The 27,232-nt window shown below is 33.8% G+C and overlaps 1 protein-coding gene across 9 annotated transcripts in view; it reads left to right on the forward strand.

The window, feature by feature from the left end:
- Positions 1-27,232, forward strand: part of KTN1 (kinectin 1) — a 111,883-nt gene that overhangs the window by 82,730 nt on the left and 1,921 nt on the right. For 2 of the 9 annotated variants that reach the window (XM_077909397.1, XM_077909389.1), the window contains exons 29-43: positions 1,277-1,367; positions 3,300-3,368; positions 4,353-4,390; positions 6,416-6,506; positions 8,759-8,845; positions 12,299-12,388; positions 16,873-16,953; positions 17,737-17,826; positions 17,957-18,049; positions 18,948-19,019; positions 19,264-19,347; positions 19,502-19,585; positions 21,970-22,053; positions 23,898-23,990; positions 24,838-24,958. In XM_077909397.1, the coding sequence (XP_077765523.1) occupies positions 1,277-1,367; positions 3,300-3,368; positions 4,353-4,390; positions 6,416-6,506; positions 8,759-8,845; positions 12,299-12,388; positions 16,873-16,953; positions 17,737-17,826; positions 17,957-18,049; positions 18,948-19,019; positions 19,264-19,347; positions 19,502-19,585; positions 21,970-22,053; positions 23,898-23,990; positions 24,838-24,958 (1,268 nt within the window). The remainder of the gene's footprint in view (positions 1-1,276; positions 1,368-3,299; positions 3,369-4,352; positions 4,391-6,415; positions 6,507-8,758; positions 8,846-12,298; positions 12,389-16,872; positions 16,954-17,736; positions 17,827-17,956; positions 18,050-18,947; positions 19,020-19,263; positions 19,348-19,501; positions 19,586-21,969; positions 22,054-23,897; positions 23,991-24,837; positions 24,959-27,232) is intronic. The other 7 variants (XM_077909392.1, XM_077909390.1, XM_077909391.1 and 4 more) reach the window with 7 other exon arrangements.

The following is a 27,232-nucleotide window of genomic DNA, read 5'->3' on the forward strand; positions in this document are numbered from 1 at the left end:
AGTGCCCGTCACCCAGTTGCCCCCACCCCCGCCCGCCCACCTCCCCTTCCCCCACCCCTAGTTTGTTTCCCAGAGACTTCTGTGGGTTTTGAGGAATGTATAATGATATGTATCCATCATTACAGTATCATACAAAATAGTTTCACTGCCCTAAAAAAATCTCCTGGCTCTACCTATTCATCCCTTCCTTCTTCCACCCTCCCCCCCCCCCCAAGTCTCTGGCTACCACTGATCTCTGTAATTACCGTTTCCATAATTTTGCCTTTTCCAGAATGTCATATAGTTGAGATGCTATAGAATGCAGGCTTTCAGAATGGCATCTTTCACTTAGCAATATGTATTTAAGTTTTGCTGGGGTTTTCCCCCGAACTTTTTTTTTTTTTTAAGTTTTTATTTATTTATTCATGAGAGACACAGAGAGAGAGAGGCAGAGACACAGGCAGAGGGAGAAGGAGGCTCCATGCAGGGGAGCCGGATGTGGGACTCAGTCCCGGGACTCCAGGATCTCACCCTGGGCCTAAGGCAGGCGCTAAACCACTGAGCCACCCAGGAATCCCCCTCCCCAGAAATTTTTAATCCTATTCTTCATGTGTGGTCTATTGTCATTTTTCATGTAGATCTATAAACATCTTGAAATTCTTACTACATTTTAAGGTGGGATAAAAATAACTTTCAGTTCAGCAGATATTTGAGAACCTGTTTGCCCTCTGGCACAGAAATACTGAATGGCTAAAATGGGTTCTCGCCCTGAGAAAATAACACTTAACACTATTAAAATAATGTGTTTATACTAGAAGTCTGTTGCTTAGGATGACAAGGCCAGTTGGGATTCACTTGAGCTAGATAGAGTAAGACTAAAATGTATTATGGGTAAGGGAAAACCAGATTAAATTATATGTAGAATCATTTCACAAAGGCTTGGGCATATTTTAAGTTCCAGGGTCAACCAATTAATGGCTTCATTTTTAAAATTTTTAAAGTTTTCTTCCTAGGTAAAGCCATTCTTGCTTAAGGAAGGTTTTTTTTTTTTTTTTTTTTTTTTTTTGCTTAAGGAATGTTAACTATGAAATAAACTGTAGCAGTTTTATGATGTACTTTGAGTTGAGTGATTCTGGAAATAATGTCTTTTAAAACAAATTTATAAGTTGGTGTAGTATGGAAAGAAGGAGTTGTGAGGCATTGTTTTTGCTGTCTTTTTTTTTCTTAGGGATGCTATTGAAATCTGGTTGTCCTTTTTTATATGTAACTAAATATAAGGTCTTTATAAAAATTCTAGGTTGAAAGAAAAGGAAAATGAAATGAAGAGAATAGAAACTATACTAAAAGAGAAGGAGAATGATCTTTCTAGCAATATAAAGCTGTTACAGGTGAATATATTTAGTTATAATTAATTATTGTTAATTATTGTCTTTGCATATTTTAAACAATTTTAACTACCACAAAAGAAAATAGAAACTTGCCTCCCAGTCATGCTGGGTCTCATTCTTCAGGAAACTATCAAATATTTGTGTATCTTTTGAGAAAGTGCCAATGCATAAAATATGTATATGTGTACTTGTTTTAAACACACTGTATTTAGCCATACACATGTTTTTATTTGGATTTTCTCCCTCAATTATTAATGTTTTTGACATCATTCCACATAAGCACATTTCTGTCTTCATGGTATTCTGTTGTATCATCTGTCATCATTTATAGAACGAATCCTGGCTTACAGATGCCTAGATTATTTAACCTTGTGCTTCCTGTTACTATAACAAATATCCTTCTCTGTTCATTTTCAATACTTTTCCTAGTATATCTGTATTTAAAAATCTGGGAAGTGACATTTTGGGTCAAAGGTTTATGCAATTTCTTTTTGAAAAGAGGTAGTTAAAATTGAAAATTCTTTATCTCTTCATCTCCATGTTGTTAATTTTGAAAGTACTTAGAGAACATTGATTTGAAATGATAGCAAATTTAGATGGCCGCATTGTCTCCAACCACTCTTGCTCACATTTCATAGTCCAAGTGTTGGTTCTGTTACATTCTCTTTCTCTCCCAAGTGGATTCATTTTTAATATTGTTAGATAATGCTAAATCACTTTCCAAAAGTATTTTTAATAAATTTACACCAACAGAGGGCCATTTCCTTTTCCTCCTCTCCCAGACTGACAAAGATGAAAACATTTGATATTATGCTTGAAAGATGGTTGGGTTGTTTTAATTTACACTTGATTATGAGAGAAGTACTTCATTTGTCTATTAAATGGCCTTTAATTTTTTCCGCATTTTTCTTCTGGGTTGACTTATTCTTACCAGTTTATAACTTTTTTTTTTTACATAAAAAAATTAACCTTCTGTCATATGAGAAGTGATTCATTTTCTTAAGCTTTTCTTTTTATTTCATTTGTGTTTTTCTCCTTACTTCTGGAAGTTTAAAACTTTTATGTACTCAAATATAAGTAATTTTCTGAGCAGTCTTAGAATGAAAGATTTCTCTTACTCTATGATCATAAAAATATTTTCACATTTCAGTGTTTATTAAAACTTACTTTTTTGAGATCTTATTCATATGTAATTTATTTGAATAAGTTAGAATAACATTTCAACCTTGAAGGAAAAAAAAGTCTAGCCACATTATTAAAGAATCCATTATTACTTTACTGGTTCTGTTCTTCATGGGACACTGTCTGGAGATAGTCACAGCAGGTGGAGGAGTGCTACTGCATATAGTGGATGGAGGCTATTGATACTGCTAAACATGCTAGAGTACACAGGACTGTCCTGTTATCAGAGAAATATCCAGCCCAAAATGTCACTAGAACTTGCCCTATTGACCTTTAAACGTCACTTTTTTTTTTTTTTTAAATTTATTTTATTTATTTATGATAGGCACACAGTGAGAGAGAGAGGCAGAGACATAGGCAGAGGGAGAAGCAGGCTCCATGCACCGGGAGCCTGACGTGGGATTCGATCCCGGGTCTCCAGGATCACGCCCTGGGCCAAAGGCAGGCGCTAAACCGCTGCGCCACCCAGGGATCCCTAAACGTCACTTTGTACTAAATTCTTATAGGTATTTGGATCTGTTTCTGGATCCTGTTTTTTTTCCATTGAGACATACTCATTCCCAGATTGATACTGAATTATTTATTCTAATTTCATACTGTTTTTTAATGTAGAACTTACTACTTTTAAAATTGTCACTTAAAAAAAAACTACTCTTTTAGAAATTTCCTGGCTTGTATGGAAGGTTTCAAAAGTTTATATGGAAAATAATCTCTGTGCAGGTATTCATGTTTAATTTTTGTTTTAAATAGGAAGTACAGAATGAAAACAAGTTGTTCAAATCTGAAATCGAGCAGCTTAAGCAATATAACTACCAACAGGTAGGTACTATTAGGTAGCTTGCCTTTCATTTATGTGGTAAAAAGTTATATAAACCATGACTGTCTATAAATATTCTTAACTATTTTGCCTTTTTACTGAGACTATCTTGTTTTATTTATAAGTATTTAGCAGATGTCATGGGAAAAAAAAAGTAATTTTTATGCTGTTTGCTATGCTACATCCAAGATAAAATAATCTATAATTTATAAGGTGTATGCAAATAATATTACTATCTATATTCCAGTTCTTTTTCTGCTCCCCCCCCCCCCACCCAAATTAGTATTTGGAGAGAAGCTAGGAATTGTGCAATGTTATGAGTAATAGTTGGTCACTATTTAAATATTTTTTCAAGGTATCATTCTGCTTGGTAAAAATAAAATTGAAAAAAAAATTTTTTAAGATATTACAAAAAAAAATTTATTTTTCCCCCTCTGATGGACGTAAACTAGAGTATTGTGAGGGGGCAAAGAATGTGTCCTTCTCAACGAGAAGATTATAGTATAATAGTTCAGTTTGGAAGATTATAGTCATTAAAGAATGTAAATACTTTATGTGAAGGTCTGTGTATATACGTATTATGTGAAATTTCTGTTTACGTGCAAATTTTTCTTAATTTTTCTTTTGACTTCATTTACGGTCTTTTTTTTTTTTTTTTTTTTTTTTTACTTCTGGAGTCTTAATATAGTCAAATAAGAATTGTACAGTTGGAAGATTTCAGGCATTAGCTCAGTGCCTTACACATAGTAGGAAATTTGATAAATACTTGTTAAATGAAGAGTTTATGTATGTAGTGACAGTGAAGATTTGATTTAGTGCTTAGTACATTTTATGAACTTATACATATTTTTATTAAAATTACTTGGTGGTAGGCATACAGAATATATAGTATTTTTACCTTTGTTAATTTATATATGAGAAGAGCTTAATTGTTTATAGTCATGTAGAAAACTTTTTTTTGAAAAAACATTTAACTTTTTTAATAGGCATCATCTTTTCCCCCACATGAAGAACTATTAAAAGTGTAAGTAATAATTTTGATTCAGTTTGGGAAGTGGTAATCGTTTTTATTGTTTTACATGGTTCCTTAGATAAGCAATTTAATGTAATTTCAAATGGCACCTAATTCTATTTGATATGTGAACTCTTCAGGTCACAAGTGTTGAGCTATGCCCTTGGATGAACTGATGTACCTTTTTTGGTACTTGGAGTTTTGTTGAAGGAAGTTGTGAGGTCTTTTAGGCATTTTGAAAACATCTAATAAAGTTAAAATATATTTTAGAGCTTTACTTACTTACCTTAAATTATCTCAGTTATCCTGATATCGTGGCAATGAATAATGCAAATAAGGTTCTGCTTCTGCATTAAAAAAATAAAATCTCATAACCTTTACGGTTGCTTTTTTTCTTTTAATTTTATTGCTTGATTGATTGCACAAGCGGAGAAGGGGGTAGGACAGAGGGAGAGGGAGGAGAGAATCCCAAGCAGGCTCCATGTCCAGTGTGGAGCCCCGTGCACAATCTCAGACTCTGAGATCGTGACCTGAGCCGAAATCAGGAGGTTGCACACTTGACTGACTGAGCCACCCAGATACCCCAGTAGTTGCTTTCTTTTAAGGAGACTTCTTTGTTTTTTGAAGATTTATTATTTTAGAGAGAGCTCAAAAAAGAGGGGCAGAGAGAGGGGGAGATCATGAGATCATGACCAGAGCCAAAACCAAGAGTTGGCTGCTTAACTGACTAAGCCACCCAAACTCCCCTTAAAGAGACTTTATTTTTTTTACTGAAGCATTTTTCTTTCATTGTTGGCTTGTATTTTTTGCTAAGATGGTACATTTAAGGTCATTTCTGTTAAGTTGGTATGTTTGAACTGCTGGATGTCAACCACATTAAGTGTATTCGGTGATAAAAGTAATCTAAATGTTCTTTCATCTTGACTGATTTACAAGGCTATTGGTTTACTAGTTTAGAATTACTTACTGATAAATTGAGTCTGGAGTTTGGCTGTATAGCACAAAGGTGAGCAAACTTTTTCTGTAAATGGCCTGTAGTGAATATTTTAGGCTTTGTGAGCCATAGAGTTCTGTTTCATGTTCCTTTTTTTTTTTTTTTTTTTTTTTTTTTTTTTAGATTTTATTTATTTATTTGAGAAAGAGCACTAGCAGGGGGAGAGTGGCAGAGGGAGAGGGGAAAAGCAGACTCCTCGCTGAGCAGAGAGCCAGATGTGGGGCTTGATCCTAGGACCCTGGGATCATGCCTGAGCAGAAGGCAGACGCGTAACTGCCTGAGCTACCCAGGTGCCCCTCCCCTCGCCTTTTTTTTTTTTTAAAAAAATGATTCTTTAAAAACATAAAATCAACTCTTGGCTTGAAAGCCAGACCAAAAAGGACTGTGGTTTGGGCTCAGAGCCCTAATTTGCCAACCTCTTATATAGAGCCTTGTTCTTAAGGATAAGCTATTTGTAATTTAACTTTTACCCAAGCTGCTCTCAACTTCAGTGGAATTGAATTGTGAATTTTTGACATTGCTTTTGCATTTCTGGGAATTAAATAATTCATTAGGATTAGAAAAACCTGAGCCCTGAGAATGTTATGAAAATAATGATACCTACCTCACATTAATATATTTTTGTTGTTTGTTAGCCATTTAAAGAAAGTCATAACTGATTACCTTTTGGGAAAAATATTTAAGGGAATGTTTCTATATCAGTTTTCACCCTTCTGAAAATAGCTACTTCCTTGCCACAGATAAAAATAGAAACAACTATAACTGTAGCAGTTCATATATTCATGAACTGTTTCTTAAGGGGATGATTTCTCTTTAGCACAAATATCAGCATGCCATATTGTAAAAGTCATTTGTGAAAATAAAAATGCATCACAAATAGGTTTTCTATGGTTACAGTTAATAGCTAAGCTTGAAAGTGTTTGCCTATTAAGTTAATACATTTTGTAAAGCATCGTCTACTTTCTGTTTTAATTTTGTAGTAATAAATATCATGTTCGCTGTTTACCTAAAATATTGCTATGTGTATTCGTGTTCTGGTTTAGAATTTCAGAGAGAGAGAAGGAAATAACTGGTCTTCAGAATGAGTTAGATTCTTTGAAGGAGGCTGTTGAACACCAGAGGAAGAAAAACAATGTAAGCAAATCTTTGTCAGAATAAAGCTTTTCTTTTTATTATTTCACTGAAATATCATGCTTCACCATTATTAAAAAAAATGTACTTTTACTGTTGTTTTCTTAATCTTTATAAGAAAGTACTGTTTTATGTGTACCTTTTAGGGAGGATTATTAGAGTAATCATTTTATTGGAGAACAGATATTTTAATGAATAATGAAATTAATGAAAAGACTAATTTGTATACTTCTAATCACTTTAGATATTGAAACTATAATTATTACAGCTTCAGATTTTTAATTTTTTAATTAAAATACAGTTGACTTTCTGTTGAACTATAATTTGAAAAAAAATTATTTTTTCATCTCAATATTTTATTTATTCATGAGAGACACAGACTGAGAGAGAGAGAGAGAAAGAGGCAGAGACACAGGCAGAGGGAGAAGCAGGCTCCATGCAGGGAGTCGGATGCGGGACTCGATCCCGGGATCATGCCCTGGGCAGGCGCTAACCGCTGAGCTACCCAGGGATCCCCTCATCTCAATATTTTAAAATCAGTGGTATCTCCTTTTAATTTGACTGGGCTAGCCTTTTTGTAAACTAAGTTTCCATTCAACTCAGTATTGAAACTCAGTATTTTCAGTAATTAAATGCCTTTCAGAGCCTTCTGGCCTCATTTTTTAAACTAAGAGGTGGTTCAAATTTTGGTAGTTAAGCATGGTAGGGGCCTCAAAACCTGAATACATTTATACTAGAATGGGAAAGGATAGTGTCCTGAGAAGTATAAATCCTAATACTTCTGCTGAACAGACAAATAGTGAATTTAGGTGATTTTCTTAAATTCTCTCTAATCAGAAGTAGAATCCAAACATTCTTGCTAGAGAGAGAATTTTTGCAAAAAAGTATGATTGCTAAGACTTAAAGTTGAAAAATGTTACTGAAATCTCTTAAAGGGGATATCGATAGGAAATTGATAAGTGTTTTCTAATGAAAGTTTAATTTTTCAAAGTTTGCATTAATTTGTTAATTTAACGAGTTGACATGTCCTTGCACCCCTGAGTTTGTCAAAATTAGGAATGTGAATATGCCCTTTGTATGTTTGTGTAACCTTACTAACAGCAACGCTTGGCCACAAAACCTGAGGTGAATTTGGCAGTATACTGCTAACATCTGCACTGTTTTATTATCTGGATTCTGAGATAAGGAGGACATAGTAATACCAGTCTAATGCAGCAGCATCGCTGCAGGCATTGAAGTGTGTGATAAGAGCCAGGACGCTGGAGGCCAACAGATTGCGGCGGCAGTCTATTCTACATTCTAGTTCAGCCACTTACCTGGCTGTGGACATTTGACCAAACTTCTTAGCCCACCTCAGCTGTGGTTTCCCCATCTATAAAATGGGAGTAAATACTCGTTAGTGTTGTTGTGAGGATTAATGAGAATTTATTTGAAGCACCAAGTTTGGTGTTGGGCACATAAGTAAGCATTCAGTAAACGGTGATGATTGGTTTTTTGTTTAATCTAATGTGTAGATTTCACTCTGAAGAAGGACTGAAATATAGCAGGTTGTCCTTACTGGTATTTGCTAATGAAATGCTGTTAAAATAGATCTTTCAGAGCTCAGTTTCCAATGACTTCTGTTTCTCTTCCAAGAGAATGTGGTGTTGAGCTTTCCAGCCTCCCTGTTTTCAACCTCAATCAAGTAGCTCATGCATTCATGTCAGGTTGCTTTATGGCATACACATTTGACTATGCCAAAAAAGATGGGCAAGCACAGTGAGTGACTCTGTTATTCATAGGTAGACTTGAAAAGTGTTAATTCAATAAAACCTATTTAGAGGGAAAAATGTTATGTTGCAGTGGAAGTCTGAGTGAACATGGGCCTTGTTTAAAAATGACATGTAAAGCTTTTTGCTGTACTTGTGTATTTGCCCTGTCTTTAATCCTCTAATATTTGGTGTACCTGAAATCATATTTTTATCTTGGTTTGTGTGTTTACTTTTGAATGCTTTCTTCTTTGTCACATGTGCACAGTAATTACTCTATAGCTGGCATATCTGGTGTGTATACTAAAACATGGGAAGTGGGCATCTTTATTTTCTCATTCAGACTTCTAAACATTGCCTTTTATTTTTTTGCTAATATACATATTTCCCATTGAAATAATTTTGCAGTAACCAGCATTTAAATGCAGTGCAAAATACTGATGAAGTAAAAAGCAAAAATCTTTCAATAATGGATAAACTGAAATCATTCTTTCTAAAAATGATTAGGACCTTCGGGAGAAAAACTGGGAAGCAATGGAAGCATTGGCATCAACTGAAAAAATGCTGCAGGACAAAGTGAACAAGACTTCCAAGGTTGTAATGCTAACTCCTAGAAGCAATCCATTGAACAGAGAAAATCTGCAGCTTGTCTTAAAATCAGACTAAAGCATTTAATTTTACTGCAATTTAAATATAAAATCTCCTTATCATCCACATATATCATCTCTGTCATCTCTGCTTTTTTCATCTACTCTTTGAAGCTTTAATTTTGGGCATGCAATTTGTTGTGATTACCTGATTGTCTGAGCTTTGATGATTCCTGCTTTAAGCTGAAGAATCTCAGGAGACCTGTGCTACCCGTGTAAGCTCCTGTCACACTGTATGCCTCGTGGGTTGGTTAAGGGCACTTTGGTAAAAACCCTGACCCCTCCCCCCAAATCTAACTGAATCAACAAACACATTTGAATATCTTGATGTACACAAACTCTCAGAGGTTGTTTGGGCGCATCAAGATGATTCACAGAAGGTAGAAAATGATCAAAGTGCTAAGTAGAGGGAAGGGATCAATTCTGAGTGGTTTCTTAGAAGAGATGGCGTTAAGATTAAACTTAAGGTTTTGAAGTGGCTAGACAGTAATGAGGTATGTGTTATGTTTAGTATGGCTATTAATAGAAGAAATAATTCTCTTGACCTGAGTATGTAAAAAGTACTCCTGAAACATAGAGCTCCCTCTGTCTTCAAAACAATAAAAGATACTCTCCATGAGTTTGTCGTTCCATGAATTTGAAGATTCTAATGAATTGTAATTAAGAAGAGTTGTTCTTAAAGATGGAGACAAATTAATGTGCCAGTTTAGTCAAGCATTATGAAAATTCCTGGAAAGAATAAACGTGGAACAGAAGTATTGAATTTTGTAGATGACTTAATAAAGTTAATTATGTGATTTAGTTGAGCGTTCTGGAAGTATTTTGTGGATTGCAGTAACTTGTTAAATTTTAAATGTAGGTCTTAATGACATTTGGAGGACTTCTTTTTAAAGTAGGATAGTTTCTGTAAATTTTTTAAATCACATATATGTTGTTATTTTTTCTCTTGTGTGATAGATTTGTATTTATTTCTGTACCTATTCCCCTGCCTTAATTTTCACTAAAACCTAAATGTGAGACAGTGAACAGATACTGGGACTAGAGAAATCTAGGCCAGGGGACAGAATAAGCTAGGTTAGGTAGGATATTGTTTTATTGGAAGTGGCTGAAGTCAGTTCTATTAACAGTGAGGGTTCTAGTGTAGTTTCTGGTTGTTTCTGTTACTTTGTTTTTTACTCTTAACACCTGGACCTTTAGCTTTTATTTGTTCATGAGATTGGGGTTTGGGGAAGTGCTACTCCCTTACTATACCATTCCTGCAAGAAATTAACAGGCTACTGTGTAGGCATTCTTGCATATTGTTTCTAAAAGAGAACTAAAATTTATCCATGTTTCCTCATGTGCTCAGTGATGAGTATAAAAATTGACCCTTCTTTCAAAACTCATCACCAAAAAAAAAACAAAAACCAAAAAACAAAAAAAACAAAAGAAAAACAAAAAAAAACAAAAAACAAAACAAAACAAACTCATCATCAAGTGCATGGTAGTAGCTTCTTGCATAGCTAATTATCTAAAGAGAATAGAATTTACAGTCTTTCTCTATTTTAATGGAATTTAGACTGTTTTCAAATAGTCTAGGTATAAAGTGATTGACTCAGAAAACCACAAGTTATGCTGGAAGGAGAAATAACTGTAGAATTCCTTTTGTGTATTAGATGATAAATAAGGAACAATAAGCTTATCTAAAATGTGAGAGAGGGTGATACACTGCTTTTTCAGGATTATCTTTAAAGTAGCAAATATTTTTGAAGAGCTACTATAAATGATACGTTCACTTGAAAGATACTTCATATATATTATATTTAGAAAAAGATAGCAATTTTCAATATTAGATCTTTTCCAGAGTAAAGTGGAATGGAAATTGCTATCCACAACCAAGCTGCTATATCAAATGGAATATTTTTTAAATGTTAAAAATGGAAAGTTAGTACAGATCAAAAGTAACTTCTCATTTTTCTGTGTCTTGTTATAAGTTAGACAGTTGCTTCTTTTACTTAGATTCTTTTTCCCTTGGAAAGTTTTCCAAAACACTTGGTTGCACAGTATTCTCTTCCTGTTTTTCTTTAGCGATTGTTCTACGACTTCTATGGTCAGATGATTAAAATGACCTCTTAATTGTGAAATAACATTCTGAATTAGCATTTAGTTTTCCTGGAGTGAATGTATCTTATCCAGTTAGGTGGGTGTGTTTCTGAAAAATAGTGGACTTTATTGAATCACTGAAAATACTCCATTAAAACATCTGGTAAAAATACTGCCACTAATCTTGAATAAAGTAAGTTTCGTGTGTGTGTGTGTATAGCATGTGGTGAATCTCTAACTTTATTGTGTAATTTTAGATTTTCATATTATTTAGATTTCAGTTGATGAGTGTGCATCTTATCTCAGTAATGGGTTTCAAAAGTAACATTTAAATGATGTGGGAAAGATAGGGTTGAGATGTTGCTAGCTTGCTTGCCTTCTTGTCACCTGTTGAACTTCACAAGTATTTTTTTTTCTTGGCTTGTTTTAGATGTGCATTTTTTAGCTGTCATTTTTTTAGTTTTGTAGAGATGATTTATTAGATTTTTATTTTGCGTGTGATCAAGTCATTACCCTAATTTTGACAAACCATGGTTTTGAGTTAATAATTGATATCCATTATAGCTGGTTTTAAAATCACCAGATTTAGACATGCATTTGTCATAAATTTACAGCTGACAGAGTCCCTGTGTCATAATTATTCTTCTTGATGCTTGGTATTGGTGAATTAATTGCCATCAGTTTTTCCTCTTTTTTCTTTTCTTTTTCCCATAAAGTACCACCCATCAAATTTTGATGGCCTATTTTTTTCTTTGTTTAGCATAAGTAACTTCACTTGACCTTGAAGCTGGAAATGTGAAAGTTGCCTTTTTAATCTCACGGCGTTATAGTCCAGCAGTGATGCCTTTTTTAAATAGAGATTGCCCAGCCAGTAAGCCTCAGTTATGTTGCTCAGGTGCATCTTTTTGCATGTAGTTCAAGTGTTAGCTATAGGAAGTGTTTTTTGGTTTTTATACATGTAGTTTAAACTTTTAGCTATAGGAAGCTTATTTTTAATTTTTTTTTGTTCTTTGTTTTTTTAATTGTTTTTAGAAGAGCAGATCACTTGATTTCTAACAGCAAGGAAAATGTCCATGTTATGAGATACTGCCTTGGCTTAATTAATATAAGACATTGTTATTTAGGATGCTTTAGAGATTTTGCAGATTTTTTCTTATGCAAGCATTTTAATATTTTGAAATGAGGAATTTTAACTTTCATCAGTATCAAGATGATTTTTTTTTAAATATTGTGACTTTTTCCTCCCTTGGAGCTTGAAAGATTTTTTTTAAAAATTCTATAATCTTGTAAGTTTGACTTGGTTCATCTTCTGCTTTAGGAAAGACAACAATATGTAGAAGCTATTGAATTAGAAGCTAAAGAAGTTCTCAAAAAATTATTTCCAAAGGTGTCTGTTCCTCCTAATTTGGTAAGATTGATTTATCATTTCTTTAAATGTGTCCTCTTTATCATTATTTAAGGAAGTTACGAATAAGCAGCATTTGCATTCTGCACTTGGTTTAGAAGTACATCTATTCTTAATTTTTTCCATTTTTAACCTAGGGTGCTTTTGATTAGGGAAGATAACTTGGTTCAAAACTCATTTCTGTTTATTCAACTGATACTCTTTTGTATGCTATAAAATTTACATATCTTATTTAGGGGAACATGAACATTTGGGAAAGAAATATTGCTTAACGTTTAAGCCAGTTATGTTTTTAATGGCTTTATTCAAAACAGAGCTTAATTTTATTTTTATTTTATGTATCTATATATTTATGTATTTATTTTTAAGTGGGCTCCACACTGGGCATGGAGCCCAACAGGGTTCTAACTCATGATGGTGAGATCAAGACCTGAGCCAAGACCTGAGTTGGACACTTAACTGACTGAGCCACCCAGGAGCCCCAAAATAGAGCTTAATAGAAATGATTGGTTCTAGCTTTAGAACACTTTATTTTTTAATGAAATATGTTTAATACTTTGAACCAGGCTTTTTTCATACCAAGGCTCAAGATTTTGGTCATCTGTTAACTTCTTTAAGGAAAAGTCTTGAGGATAATACAGAATAACTTGCTTTACTTGAGGTTAAATGAGAGAGAAAAAGTAGCTTTGATTCAGAGAATTATTACAGTGAATATTTGAGGGTAGAGAAAGCCAGTGAGAGTTCATATAGTTTCCTAAAATGGTGTTATATCTTTCTTTAAGCTTTATTTTAATGGAAAATTGTATACACACTCCGATAACATAATGAGCCTGATGTACCCCATATATCAATACACAGTCTTGTTTTACCTCCTTTCCTATACTTCCTAGACACTTTGGAAGTAAGTCAAACATCAGAGCATATCATCTGAAATTACTTTAGTATGTATTTATGAAAGATAAGGATTCCTTTAAAAAATTACATTAAGGGATCCCTGGGTGGCGCCTCGGTTTGGCGCCTGCCTTTGGCCCAGGGCACGATCCTGGAGACCCGGGATCGAATCCCACATCGGGCTCTCGGTGCATGGAGCCTGCTTCTCCCTCTGCCTATGTCTCTGCCTCTCTCTCTCTGTGACTATCATAAATAAATAAAAATTAAAAAAAAAAATCTCTTTTAAAAAAAAATTACATTAAAAATCCTTAATTTCATTTATTTTGCCAATGCATTTCTCCATTTGTCATATACATTTTCAGTTTTAATGAAATAACAACCGCTTACTGTAGTTTGTTATAATCACGACCTAAGTAAGGTCGATATGTAATTGGTTTAAGACGTCTCTTAGATCTTTTTGATTCCACAGATCCTCTCCAATATGTCAGCTACACCTCTCTTCCCCAACTTTTTTTTCTTCTTTCTTTCCTTGAGGGAGGGAGAGAGAATCTTAAGTAGGTTCCACACCCAGCGTGGGCTCCATCTCACAACCCTGAGATCATGACCTGAGCTGAAATTAAGAATCAGACACTTAGCTAACTATGCCCCCCAGCGCCCCCTCCCACCTTTTAAGCTTAATGGTTTCATATGAAATTTCCCAGTCTGAATTTAATTAACTGCATTCTTGTAGTGTCAGTGTGTTGTCTGTCCTTTTATTCCTATAAATTGGTAGTTAGTAGAGGCCTGATGAAACTCAGGCTTAGTATTTTGGAGGTGGGATTGAATGGGGCAAAACTTCTTCATGGCAGTATTGTGCACTTCTATCATGAGGTCTGTAAATGTCTCCATATTTTTCTTTGGCCCATTGGAACTTATTTAGGCTGGCTATCAAATCTCAAATCCTTTTTGACACAGCACTGCTAAACTTTCATAGCTGCTTTACTTTGTGGTATGACAACATGTTTCTGATTTATCATTTACATTTTCTGCCCCAAACTTGGAATCAGCTGTTTATCCAAGGAGCTCTTGGCTCTTCTTTCTGTGTGTGCTAAGTGTGGTATAAGTAAACTTCATAGCCTATTTTATATGTAGTGTGAGTTTAGCTGTTACTCTCAGATTATATCTACAGACAGTCTACATTTAACTAGTACAAGAAGCAAAAATTTTTTTTCCTTTGTCACTGTTGAGGGTACATTCAGGTTTGATCACTTTAGTAGCTATCTACTTCTGTGGGTTCAAATGATGAGACAACTTGTACTGGACAGACTGAAGGATACATTATTTGTTATAGTGGTTGAGAGCCTAGTAGTTCTAGGCTGTTACATGGAGCCTAGAAAAAAGAGGTTGTTGTTCATCTATTTCATATTTGTTTCTTTTGTGGCCATGACCTGTTTTTTTTTTTCTTTATTCCTACTTTATAATTTTATTACTTAATGGAAATAAATTGAGAGATTTATTTGGCAGTGTTTTTATGAGCCAACAGTTAGTGATTATACTATCTGTTCTTTAAAGATTGTATAAGATCACCAGCATTAAAAATTCTTAATGTAACAGATTCATTCTTAAAGCAATATTACCCTCAGTAGCCATGTTTTTGACACTGTAAATATTTATAAATCACCATAAGACTTGGATGATGATATTTGGCTTTTGTTCATCACTTGTTAAAAGTTAAATATTTCTGCATGTAATCTGTATTTGAGAAGTATATTAACTCTACTACTTAAAAAGTGTAGCATTTTTATGTTTTTAAAAATGTGAAGGATAAGCTCCTCTATTTAACTTACATTAAAACAATGTTAATGAAATTTAATCTTAAGTTAATATAGTTAGTAGATACAAAAGGGGTCTTGTACATGAAGTAAAAAATTTTTTACTGTTTTCTATTGTTTTTCTGCTAAGCAAATCTGTATAGGAGAGATCTAAACTATGTAACCTAGAAGAACGTTTATAAACTTTAAGCAGTTAAATCAGCTTTTCAGCTGACTTTAACTTTTACTGAATCCTGGTATTTGAAGCTAAGTAGGACTTTAATAGCATACATTTGGTCTTGGATTAAATTTATAATATAAGAATGTAATTTTTTTTTTAAATGGGCTTTTTGGGGATGCCTGGGTTTTGCAGTCAGTTAGGCATCCATCTCTTGGTTTTGCTCAGGTCAAGATCTCAGGGATGTGAGAACAAGCCCTGCATTGGGCTCCACACTGAATGTGGAGTCTGCTTAAGACTCCCTCCCTCTATGCTTCCCCTCCCGCACCAGATGCTTGCGCGCATGCGCGCGCTCTCTCAAAAATAAATCTTTAAAAAAAAAAAAAAAAAAAAAAAGAGGCTTTTTTTTTTTTTTTGACAATTTGTTCTGTGGGATGGTCTTAGCGTCCAGCTCTATTTATTTTTTATTCTTATTTAATAGAGTATAGAGGATTCTGATTAGGCCACATAAGTAAAGCTTTAAATGTGAGCAGTTAATAGAAATTTCATTTGTTTTTTTGTTTTTTTAATTTTTTCTTAGAGTAAACTAAACCAGAGATTTTAAATCAAATTTCCTCTTATTCTACTCTTTTAAACAAATACTCTATATCAGAGTTTAAAATTTGGACAAGGAGCATAAAAAATATAGCATAATTTATTCTAAAATTTAGAATAATGACTAAAACCAAAATATATGCCTTGTGTTGGCATCAGCTAACCTATCAGGATTTTTTTGTTGGTTTTAAACAAGTAAATGTTGATGTATTCTTATCATCTCTCATTATGATTTTAAAAACACTTCATTTTAAGTATTTATTTTGAAAGTATTTCCAGAATCCCTGGAGTACCTTCATAGTTTGAAATCCTCTGAATATTTTCAGTTAAACTCTTAGTTTATAAACTCAGAATACTTAGTTTTTGAGAACTGGTTTACCCAAGAAAAGTTTTGAAATTTATTTTCAGTTTTCTCTGTTTTAAAGATTGACTCTATTAGTCCTGGCACTAGTAAGTGGTAGAAGCTGGAATTAATTGAGTGCAAAGCTCTATATGTAAGTCCAGAGTTCAGTGGTAGATATCCTTGCTCAAAGTAAATAAGGTATGATTTTGGTGGTAATATAGAGGTATATTTTTAGTGTTTATTTTCAAGGTGGGTTAGGTACAATTTATGCAGCAATTCTATTTTTTCTTAAAGATTTTATTAATTTATTCAGGAGAGATACAAAGAGAGAGAGGCAGAGACACAGGGAGAAGGAGAACCAGGCTCTCAGGGGGGGTGGGGGAGGGGGGAGCCTGATGTAGGACTCAATCCCAGAATCCTGGGATCAAAAGCTGAGTTGGGGGGAAAAGAAAAAACTGAGTGAGCCAAAGGCAGATCCTCAACCACTGAGCCACCCAGGTGCCCCAGCAATTATGTTTTTTGAAATTTCCAGGGAGGTGGTGTTTGTCTTTAGGTTTGTTGTTGTTGTTGTTGTTGTTGTTTTGTTTTGTTTTTTGTTTTTTTATAGTCATCTAATTTGGTTGTTTAAAATGTTTTACCTATTTCATTTAAATATTTTTGGAAATCGGTTATTTTGGCTTCTCTTTTACAGAATTATGGTGAGTGGTTGCGTGGATTTGAAAAGAAGGCAAAAGAATGTGTGGCTGAAACTTCAGGTTCAGAGGAGGTTAAGGTTAGTTCAAGAAATGAAGTATCTGTGTTATAACCAGACATGGAAGAAGGAAATAAATCAGAATTTGTCTTTTAAGTTTGGAAAGATAAAGTATATAATTATGAATAGAATAATGACCTTTTGAGAAAGTATAAGAAAGTGGTTTCATTTTGTATAAATTTTGATAGAAATGCTATAAATCTTCATTGCCTTTGATAAGTACAAAAAGCTAATGTTTGCTGTTTAACTCTGTATCGTAATCATTTTTAAAACTGTGTATTTAACTATCTCTTACTCTCTTTTTAGCCTGGGTTTAAAAAGTAAAGATCAGTTGAGGTAGGTAGGTAGAAACTGACTGGTTTGCTAAAGTATCCCCAAATACATCATTAAGAGTTCAGAATCTAGATGTGTTTTTATCTTTGCTTAAATTTGGAAGATTTATTTGTATCTCAAGTGGCATGAATAAAATCCTCTTTTCCGTGTGTGTAGCATAGGCGTTGTGACTTGACTTCACATGTGGTTCTGCTTTGATTTTAACCATCCTGCTAAAGAATGATAAGCCTGTTTATTATAAATTGTATTATATATTTTGTAGTAATCAGACTCAGGGAGTTTTATTAGTAAAGCCTAAATGACCAAAAAGGTCATTGAACTTTATTACTACCTAATAAGGTTGAAATGTAATATCTCACTATAAAACAGTTAGAAACCATTTGTCACAATATACCGTTAAATACAGGAGCAAATTTGAACCACACAAAACTGGCAAAACTAGAGAATTTTTCTTTATTTCATTCTTTGTAGGTTCTAGAGCACAAGTTGAAAGAAGCTGATGAAATGCATACATTGTTACAGCTCGAGTGTGAAAAATATAAATCTGTCCTGGCAGAAACAGTAGGAAATGATTTTTTAATCTACTTTTTGGTTTTATTTTTAAATTATTAACTTACTCCTTAGTGGCTTTAAATAGTTTATCTTGTCATTAACACATGAATTTTTCAAAACAACTATACTGTTGCTTTAGGAAGGAATTTTACAGAAGCTACAGAGAAGTGTGGAGCAAGAAGAAAATAAATGGAAGGTTAAGGTCGATGAATCACAGAAGACTATTAAACAGGTATTTAGAAAAGCATAGAGCTAGTGGTTCTCAAGAGTGTGGGCCCTCAATCAGCAGTGGCAGTACAACCTGGAAACTTGTTAAAAATGCTCCTTCTTGGGCCCCACTTGAGATTTTCTAAACCTGAAACTCTGTGGGGACAGCAGTGTGTGTTTTGAAGGGCCCCCACATCTGATTCTGATGCCCACCCATGTTTGAGAATAGGTGGTTCAAAGTTTGACTGAAAGGTGGTAATCTAGAATGCAGAGTGCTTTGGAGGTTGTAGAACTACTATGTGGTAATATAAGGCAAAGAATTGGGGGTTCAGAACAAACTTTGCAATGTTGATATGTGACCCCATGATATAGTATTCAAGAAAAAGTTAATGGGTCCTGTTGTCGCATCTTTGTATGGACAGATGGTAACTAGACTTTTCGTGGGGATCGTTTTGTAATGTAAGAGAGTATCAAATCACTGTAATGTACATCTGAAGCTTACAGGATATGATATGTCAATTATACTTTAATTAAAAATTACAATTAAAGGGAAAGTAAAGAGTGTAATCTGTTGCTCACTTGTTTTCTTGGGCCAGCCTGTGCAGAATTTAGGGTTGTTGGTGGTATTCTATGTTAATGTATTTGGGAATTAAATATGGCCAGGACCAGTTATTCGTTGGTTGTAAAAAAAACAAACCCAAAAAAACCCACACCTTGAGCTGGGCCTTAATATCATGCAAATGGAGTAGGTTTTGACTACAATTTAGATCAAGTTAAATGTCATGCTCTCCTTTTCAAGGTCTTTTAAAATTCAGTATGGCTTTAAATAAGATCTCAAAACCTCTGAAGTTTGATTAAAATTCTACGAGATAGAAGCCTCTCTATCCTTGATTACTTGGTCATATAATTGTTTCATATTTCAGATGCAGTTGTCATTCACATCTTCAGAACAAGAGCTAGAGCGATTAAGAAGAGAAAATAAAGATATTGAAAATGTATGTTATTTCCTTGCTTGATTTGTATATAACCTGTGGACTCAGTTTTAGCATTAAGGGTTGTCTTAAGATCTGTGTTTTAAGACTTCTTTAATGATACAGTTGTTACACTTTTAAGAACATCTTGGTAGTGTTTGAGATGATACAGTGTTGTATTTGTACATGTCATAACTTTCCATTGTGGGGGAGCATCATGAAAGGAGTTCTTAAATGTGATAACTTTTCTTCTTTGTTGCGTTGCTAGCTGAGAAGAGAACGAGAGCATTTGGAAATGGAACTAGAGAAGGCAGAAATTGAACGATCTACCTATGTTACAGAAGTCAGAGAGGTACTTAGAATTTTTTCCACTTTGCTTCTCAATTTAAGTTTATAATAGTGATAAAATATTTCAGTGTACATTGTTTGTGGCAGAACTTCCAAGTAGCATACAAAACATGGGATATCATAAGGAGATCAATCTTAAACTCTAAACTTCATTGCAGCTGAAAGATCTGTTGACTGAATTGCAGAAAAAACTTGATGATTCATATTCTGAAGCAGTAAGACAGAATGAAGAGCTAAATTTGGTAAGAAGCTTGTTCTCCACTGGGTATCAAGTAGGCTCTGAAAACACTTGTGTTGACATGTGGAGAAACCATCCAAACTTTCTCCTTGCTAACATCTTTAGCTTGGCATTTTTGTAAGTTTAAGATAATCTTCATATTCTGATGACTCTTAAGATGATCTTTTCTTTTCTTGACTCCCTAAGATGATCCTTTTTTCTTAGCTCCTAACAATGGCATGTTTGGCTTGCAACTCTTTTCCAGAAAAAAATTCATGTTTTATAAAACCTAATTTCTTAGCATTATTTTCAGTGAAAAAAGAAGTGAAACAAATAAAGATTGCCTGAATTGTGAAGATTCTCTTCTCAGAGCTAATGATAGTTAACTGGACCTCTTATTTTCTAATCTGAAAGGAGATTACTGAAGATTGTAGATACATATTCTTCATTCAGGGGCAACAATTCATTCCAGCTTCTTATTTTAACTGGTCTTTCTATTGATTATAGATAACAGAAAGCTTGTGAAGTTCTTTATCATCGACATAACATTTAGAATATAGTAATTCTAAAACTGTAGACTTAAAGACAACTATGGTTGTCTTATAAAGTTAAATGCCTTATAAAGACATAGAATACCCTATATTCCCATTCTTAAATTTTCTAGAAATTTACAGATTATGACAAGCTTAGCTGTTAGATAAATATGACTATCTTGTATGTTTCAAACAATAATTATGTCTTTCTGTGACTGAAAAATTGTTATAACACTTGACTAAATTTGAAATATCTGAATGAACTCTAGGAAGATCATAGTAAGTTTCTCCTTACCCCAAATTAACCCTGCATAGTTTGGAACTTTCTTAGTACTACTCTATGTATCAAAAATTTCTTAACTCACTCATTTGTAGTTGGTCTTCTGTGTTATGGCAGTGATTTATGGGAATGAGTTTTCAAAGTAGGGCTCTTTGAAATGTACACATAGAGCTCCCCTCTTTATTTTCGAAATAAAATTTTGGTTTTACTTATTTTCATTTTATTTAATCGAATAATTCCCACTGCAGTGTGAAGTTTTATATATATGCTTGCTATATATTGCACAGATCAGGACTGTGGTTATGCCATACCTACAAGCCATAAGCTCTACCCTAGAATGTGTTTTTTAAAAATCATTTTAACTTTAACTATTGGAGATTTTACTTTTAACTTTGGTGCTTAGTAGCTGACTCCCAACAGAGGCATCATACCCATAGGATTATAATTGAGTCTTCATTCAGCCTAATGTTCTTTTTGTATTTTTGCCTCTCTACTTCTGTTAAGGGGCACCATTTTAAATGGTATTTCTTATTTTTGCCTTGAATTCATAATCTTTTAGTTTTTCAGTTTGTTTGCTCAGGTCAGGATAACTGTTGCTACATTTTAAGATAAAATAACTTTGTTTGCCTATACATACGTTTTGTGTTTGGGAGCTGAAGGAATAATCTTTCTGATGTACTAAATAGAGTTAAGTGAAGGAGCAAAAACTGAAGTATTTAGATAGAGTTCCCCAAATGAAATGTCCCTCACTAGTTCTTTCTCCAGTTCAAAAGGTTAGTATCTTACATTTCTCTCTATTAGGTCTCCAGAAACTGTTTGGAATGTTGCACCTATTGGTGTGTGGCAAAATCTGTTAACTGGATGAATTTAATAAAGTTATTTGTTGTCAGTGTAGTCCATTTCCCTTATGCATATTTAATTGGAACATTTATCATGAGAAGAGGCATTATGTATTGGCAATAGAGTTTATAGAACTTTATAACTGGACAAATTGACTACTGAGAAGTATATTTTAAGACATCGCTTGTATAATTAGGCTGGTGTGATCTTACACTGATCTCTTTTAGTGATGATTTAAAAGATGATCAAAACTTTTAAATTTTTGAAGTTTTCATTTTATGGATTTCATTTACAGATTCATCTGTTCAGTGTCTCTTAAAATACACAGTTGACTCTTAACTGTATAGGTCAGAAAGCCTTAAACTAATGAGTAAAATTTCTGGCTACTTGCCTTTTAATTTGAAATAATTTAACTGTGAATGAAATACTTTATGAATAGTGAACAGTAATACTTTTAAAAGGCACTTTACTAAAAAAAAAAAAAAGCACTTTACTGGAATGTGATAATTTTTGTTTTTACGTTTACAGTTTTCTATTCTGAACCATAGTTTGTTTCTGTAGCTTTTCTTATATTTAGCTTTCCAGATGGAAACCTCCACTGCTTAGCTTTTCTATACATCTGGTGCAGCATATTGGCTAATCCACTGTGCATAATAACTGTTAGCGATCCCATTCTTTCTCATTCATTCTTCTAGAGGTCTCAATCAAAGAGGAATGCAAATTAAGTTAATTGTAGTATTCCCTTTATTTTTACAGTTAAAGACACAGTTAAATGAAACACTCACAAAGCTTAGAACTGAACAAAGTGAAAGACAGAAGGTAGCTGGTGACTTGCATAAGGTAAGACACTGCTTGTCTTGAAGATGCTATATCATCATGCTGTGTTGTGCCTTGAATCTTAAGTAAAACATACTGCTAATTCTGGATTTGTGGGGTTTTTTTTGCATATTAATGTGTTTATAAATTTAAGCTGTTTATTCTACAGTTACATTTTTGGAACTAAACTTTTTGGCTTATTTTCCATTCTTAATTTGCTTCATTATTTCAACACATTTATATAAGTGATTGTTTTATGAAGTATAGATTAAGTTTTAAATGTAATTGTAGGTACTCTTTAAAAAAATTTGGCCACATCCATATATTGTTTTGTTGGGATTTTCCTATGTAGTTGCTTACAAAGTATGTTTCCTTTGATTTTTATAGATTTAAAATGTGTAGACCTCTGATGTTTCGGAAATTTATTCCTTTTGTTTCTTCATGGAAATAGACTTTCTTAATCTTGTGTATAAATGGGGAATTTTTAAGATTATATTTCTTACTTTTTACATTAGCTTAGCAAGTTATTTTTAATTCTGTTTTTAGATATTTTTAATCGTGCCGTTCACATATGCTTATATTAAAGCTGCTTTAGAGCTAGGATTATGTTTGTAGGAGTCATTAGCAAAACAAATGTCACTTTTTTTAAAGTTGAAATATTTTTGTATGATACAGCTTCTGATTGTTATATAAAAGTCTAGGAATCCATAAAGTGTACATTTAGCATGATAAAAAAAGTATAGGAATCCAGAATTGTTTCAAGTTATTTTGGTGTTACTATTACCAGTAGACAAAATGTGAACTCAGGATGTTTATTTCAGAGCTCAAACGTAGATTCATGATATGGTGTCAAGGACGAGCAATATGATTTACTTTGATAGATGATTTTATTTTTTGACCTCTTTGATCAAAATATAAAACATGCAAGTTTAGGAGTGTCTGTGTGGCTAACTCGGTTAATCATCTGCCTGCAGCTCAGGTCACAATCCCCAGCGTCCTGGGATTGAGCCCCATGTCAGGCTTCTCCCACTGCCCTTGCTTGTACTCTCTCTGTCAAGAAAATAAGTAAAATCTTAAACAAACAAACAAACAAACAAAAAACTAGCATGCAGTTTTAGCCAAGTAGTTTAGTTTCTCAGGTATTAAGGATAGTAAACAGGTGCTAAAGGATGGACGTACCATGTTATTTATAAATGATAATGCAGTAGAAAATAGCTGCCTCATATCTGTAGACCAGAAATACTATGCAACACTTGATTAGAAATGCACATAAATATTCATATAAAAAGTTAACAAAATGCTTTGTAAAAAAAGTATCAAAGAGCGTGTATGTTAAAAGCCCATTTATATGAAATTTTCTCTTAGCACATATATGTGTACAAGAGGGATCTGGACAAGATGGTCAGAGGAAAGCCACTGTTTTAGGATTTGTAGGACATATATGGTTTTTCCCACATACACTTCTTGGTGTTTTTTTTTCTTCTTCTTCTTCTTTGTGTTTTTAACACAACTCTCTAAAAATATAAAAACAATTCTTGGCTTATGAGCTATAGATAAACAGGTTGTAGCCAGATTCAGCTGATACTTGATCTAGACTAATGTTAACCTAAATATCAACTGTGGTAATTTCTTCTTTTAATTTCTTTACACATTTTCTCTGCCTTTTGAACTTTTTAAAGACAGCATGTTTTTACAATCTGGTCAGGGAGGAAACTTCATTTTGGAGAAAAAAAAAATCTTAATAGATTGGCTGTACATTGTATTTTGAGATGAACCTCAATCTTGTACAAAATAAGAAAATCACTCATTTTTCTTCACCTAATACTCCATTGTAGTATTTAGAAGCTACCATATTGTTTTCCTAACAGGCTCAACAGTCGCTGGATCTTATCCAGTCAAAAATCGTAAAAGCTGCTGGAGACACTACTGTTATTGAGAATAGTGATGTTTCCCCAGAAGCGGTATGCATTTTCTTTTACCCTAAATCTCTATGCTAATTACCTTGTAAATTAGGTGAAAAATAAAAATGTGCAAGATCCTTCTCTGACTAAAACAATGACTTTGTAATGTACTTCCATCAGGTATGTTGCATTCTTACTGAAGGTTGTCTTGTCTTCCTGATATTTTATCTGAAATACAGTGTTCTTTTTAATGTTTGTTTTTCACTTTAGTTTAGTAAGATATTACATTAATTTAATGTTTGTGTTGGAAGTATTTTGGTGTACTGCTTTCAGAGCGCGGACTTTGTTAGACTGCCTGTGCTTGAATCCGGACCCTGCTTCTTAGTAGCTGTGTGACTTTGGACAACTTTCCTTAGCCTCTGTGTGCTTTAGTTGCTCCATCTCAGAAAGGCAATGATAATAGTACCACCTGTAGGATTGTTTAAAGGAGTAAATGAAGTTACTATATAAAAGATTTTAGAAGAGTGTGTAGCACTTACAACAGAGCTGTTGTCTAGCTCAATATATGTGAACTTCTTTTTACTGTTATGAATGTGCTCCCCTTTAGTGTCTGGCAGATTTTTTTCCTGAAAGGAGAAATGGATTTACAACTATTAGGCAGGGTCTGGATTTTTTCCCTTTGTTGGCCTAGTGACATTTACAACATAGCTTTCTTTGATGCAACCTAATTTGTGCTGATAGATAGCAAATGCTATTTTTGTATGTGGTTTTTTGTTCATTTTTAATGTCATTTTCAAGATTTTTCATGTTTATATTTAAAAGAGCAATAAAGTATTTTCTGTTTTAGGTTGCAAATGCCTTTTCCTTATGTTTGGAGTTTTTCATCAAAAGTGATCTTCTCTTTTAGGAGTCTTCTGAGAAGGAGACGATGTCTGTAAGTCTAAATCAGACTGTCACACAGTTACAGCAGTTGCTTCAGGCAGTAAACCAACAGCTCACAAAGGAGAAAGAACACTACCAGGTATTAGGTAAGAATAATTGAACTACTATTGTCTGTTTATGGGTAATTTACATAGTGTGTGTGAATGTATGCGCAGTGTTGGTTTACTAGGAGTACAGGAGCTCTTGTTCCCCTGGTAGAAATAGTCCCTCGTTCTCTCAACGCCTGCAGTTGACAGCTTTAGCTTTCTTGGGGTTTTATTTCCATCTCTTATATATTTTGGTCTTGCAATTTGAAAGAGGGAGGGGGCCTTTTATTTTTACCTCCTCTGACTTTCTTATAAAACAAACTTTCTTATGACTTGTTTACCTAGGTTTTGTTCATTGCATAATGTGGGCAATTGCTTCTTTAGTTTATCCTAATCTTAGTTCTGTTAAAGTATCTGTGTGATTTTTTTTTTTTTTGATAACTTGGTAAAATAAAGTGACTATAATGTTTTTACTGAGATAAGATGCTGAATTGAATATCCGATCATCACAATTTCTTTAAATTGTTAACTGACTTTTACTTAAGTCTGCTAATAAAGATAATCAAAGAAATCCCATTTTTTAACTCCTAAAGTAAGAGGCTTAATTGAGGATAAATAAACCTGTCGTTAACCAAACCATTTTTATGAAATTTTGTTGCCCTCCAGATAGGTTAGGTGTCCTGGAAAAGTTGGATGGATCTCCATTTTGGTATAGGGGCATCCATTCTGTCTCGCTTTTCTGGAATGATTGTCCTCTGGCCTACCTTAACACAAACTCTCTTTAAAATGCTATTTCAGGTCAGTCACCTCTATAAGACTTTGTAGATAAACCCAGCTCATTCTTTTAACCTGTCAGCAAAAATAATAGTATCTTTATTTTTTATCCTTGGTAAGCTGACCTCTCCATTGCCTGTAGTTAAACTTTTGCTACATTACCTCCCTTCTCCACATTAGAAAATAACCTTCCTGTTTCATTGGGTAACTTTTTCCCATGTCTTCAGTCTTATTCTCTTCCTTGCACATGCTTCTTCTGTTAGGTCTTGAAAACCTGCTCTAACGTCTTATTTTAACCTTGCATTTCCCTTCAGGTTATCACCTTAATTTTTTTTTTTTACCTCACTGTTTCATAGAGATTCTTAAAATAAGAAACTGTTCTCACAGTATCTACTTCTTTACTCACTATATTAACAGCTCCATGGGCTCTAGAATGTCATTCCAATGAAAACTTTTTTGCTGAGATCATTAGTAATTTCCTGATTGCTAGAACTAATACAGGCCTTTATTTTGATACTGAAAGTATAAGAAAGTATAAGTTTCCAGTATAAGAGACTGAAAATAGTTCTAAAACATGCTAACTCTGCTGAAGTCAGTCCATAGGCCTTGGTGTGATAAGGAAAGGGTTTCATTTCTGAGAGCCTAAGAAGATTGGATTGTCATCCCTTCCCTTCATTTATATGAATTAAGAAATTTTTTTTTTTTAAGCTTTGGACTAGCAACACTAGTACTTTATAAAGTATGCTTTTCTGTACCCAGATATCTGTTTTTCCTTGTTTTATATTTGCTTGTCTTCTAAGTGTTCAAACTGTATATTGGACCATCTCAGAAGATTTCACTACTCCAGAGTCTTAGTCTGTTTGGGCTTTTATAACAAAATCCCTTAGAGTGGGTGGCTTAAATAATATTTATTTCTGACGGTCTGTGCATGGCAGAAGACGCAAGGGAGCTCTCTGGAGTCCCTTTTAGAAGGACACTAATCCCATTCGTGGTGATGGAATCTTTCAAAGGCCACCACTTCCAAATGCCATTTCATTAGGGGTTAGAATCTCAGTATACGAACTTGGTGGGAAGTGGGGCACAAACATTCAGACCATTAACACTCAAGTTCTCTTAGCTTGGAACCAGTTTATGGAATCCTGTGGAGGAAGGTTAATTTTAATAGCAGTCACTTTATGAATATCATTCTAAGCTTGAACAGGCTTCTGACTTGGGGTCATTTGCTTAATCTTGACAACAGCCCAGGGCAGGGCGTAGGTTGGTGTTATTATTTGTTTTTTTATTCCCATTTTACAACAGATCCACAAAGCTTCTATAATTTACCCAAGGTCATACGGCTAGTAACTAGGTGAGCTGGGATTTAAATTGAGGTGAGCTCTGCCCAGTGCTTACCTATGCTCTTAATTGGTACTTTGCTTCTGTAATTCAGGCATTCTGTGCTCTGACCTTTTTATGTTGCTGCTTTTTTCCCTCCTCATTCTGTCTAATCCTTTTTTGCCAGCCTCTTAGAGTTTGTGTTGCCAATTCTCATTTTTTCCTAAAATTAGCATTTGGTTTATC

The sequence above is a fragment of the Canis aureus genome, chromosome 9, assembly GCF_053574225.1.
Source record: "Canis aureus isolate CA01 chromosome 9, VMU_Caureus_v.1.0, whole genome shotgun sequence".
Taxonomy (NCBI): Eukaryota; Metazoa; Chordata; class Mammalia; order Carnivora; family Canidae; genus Canis; species Canis aureus.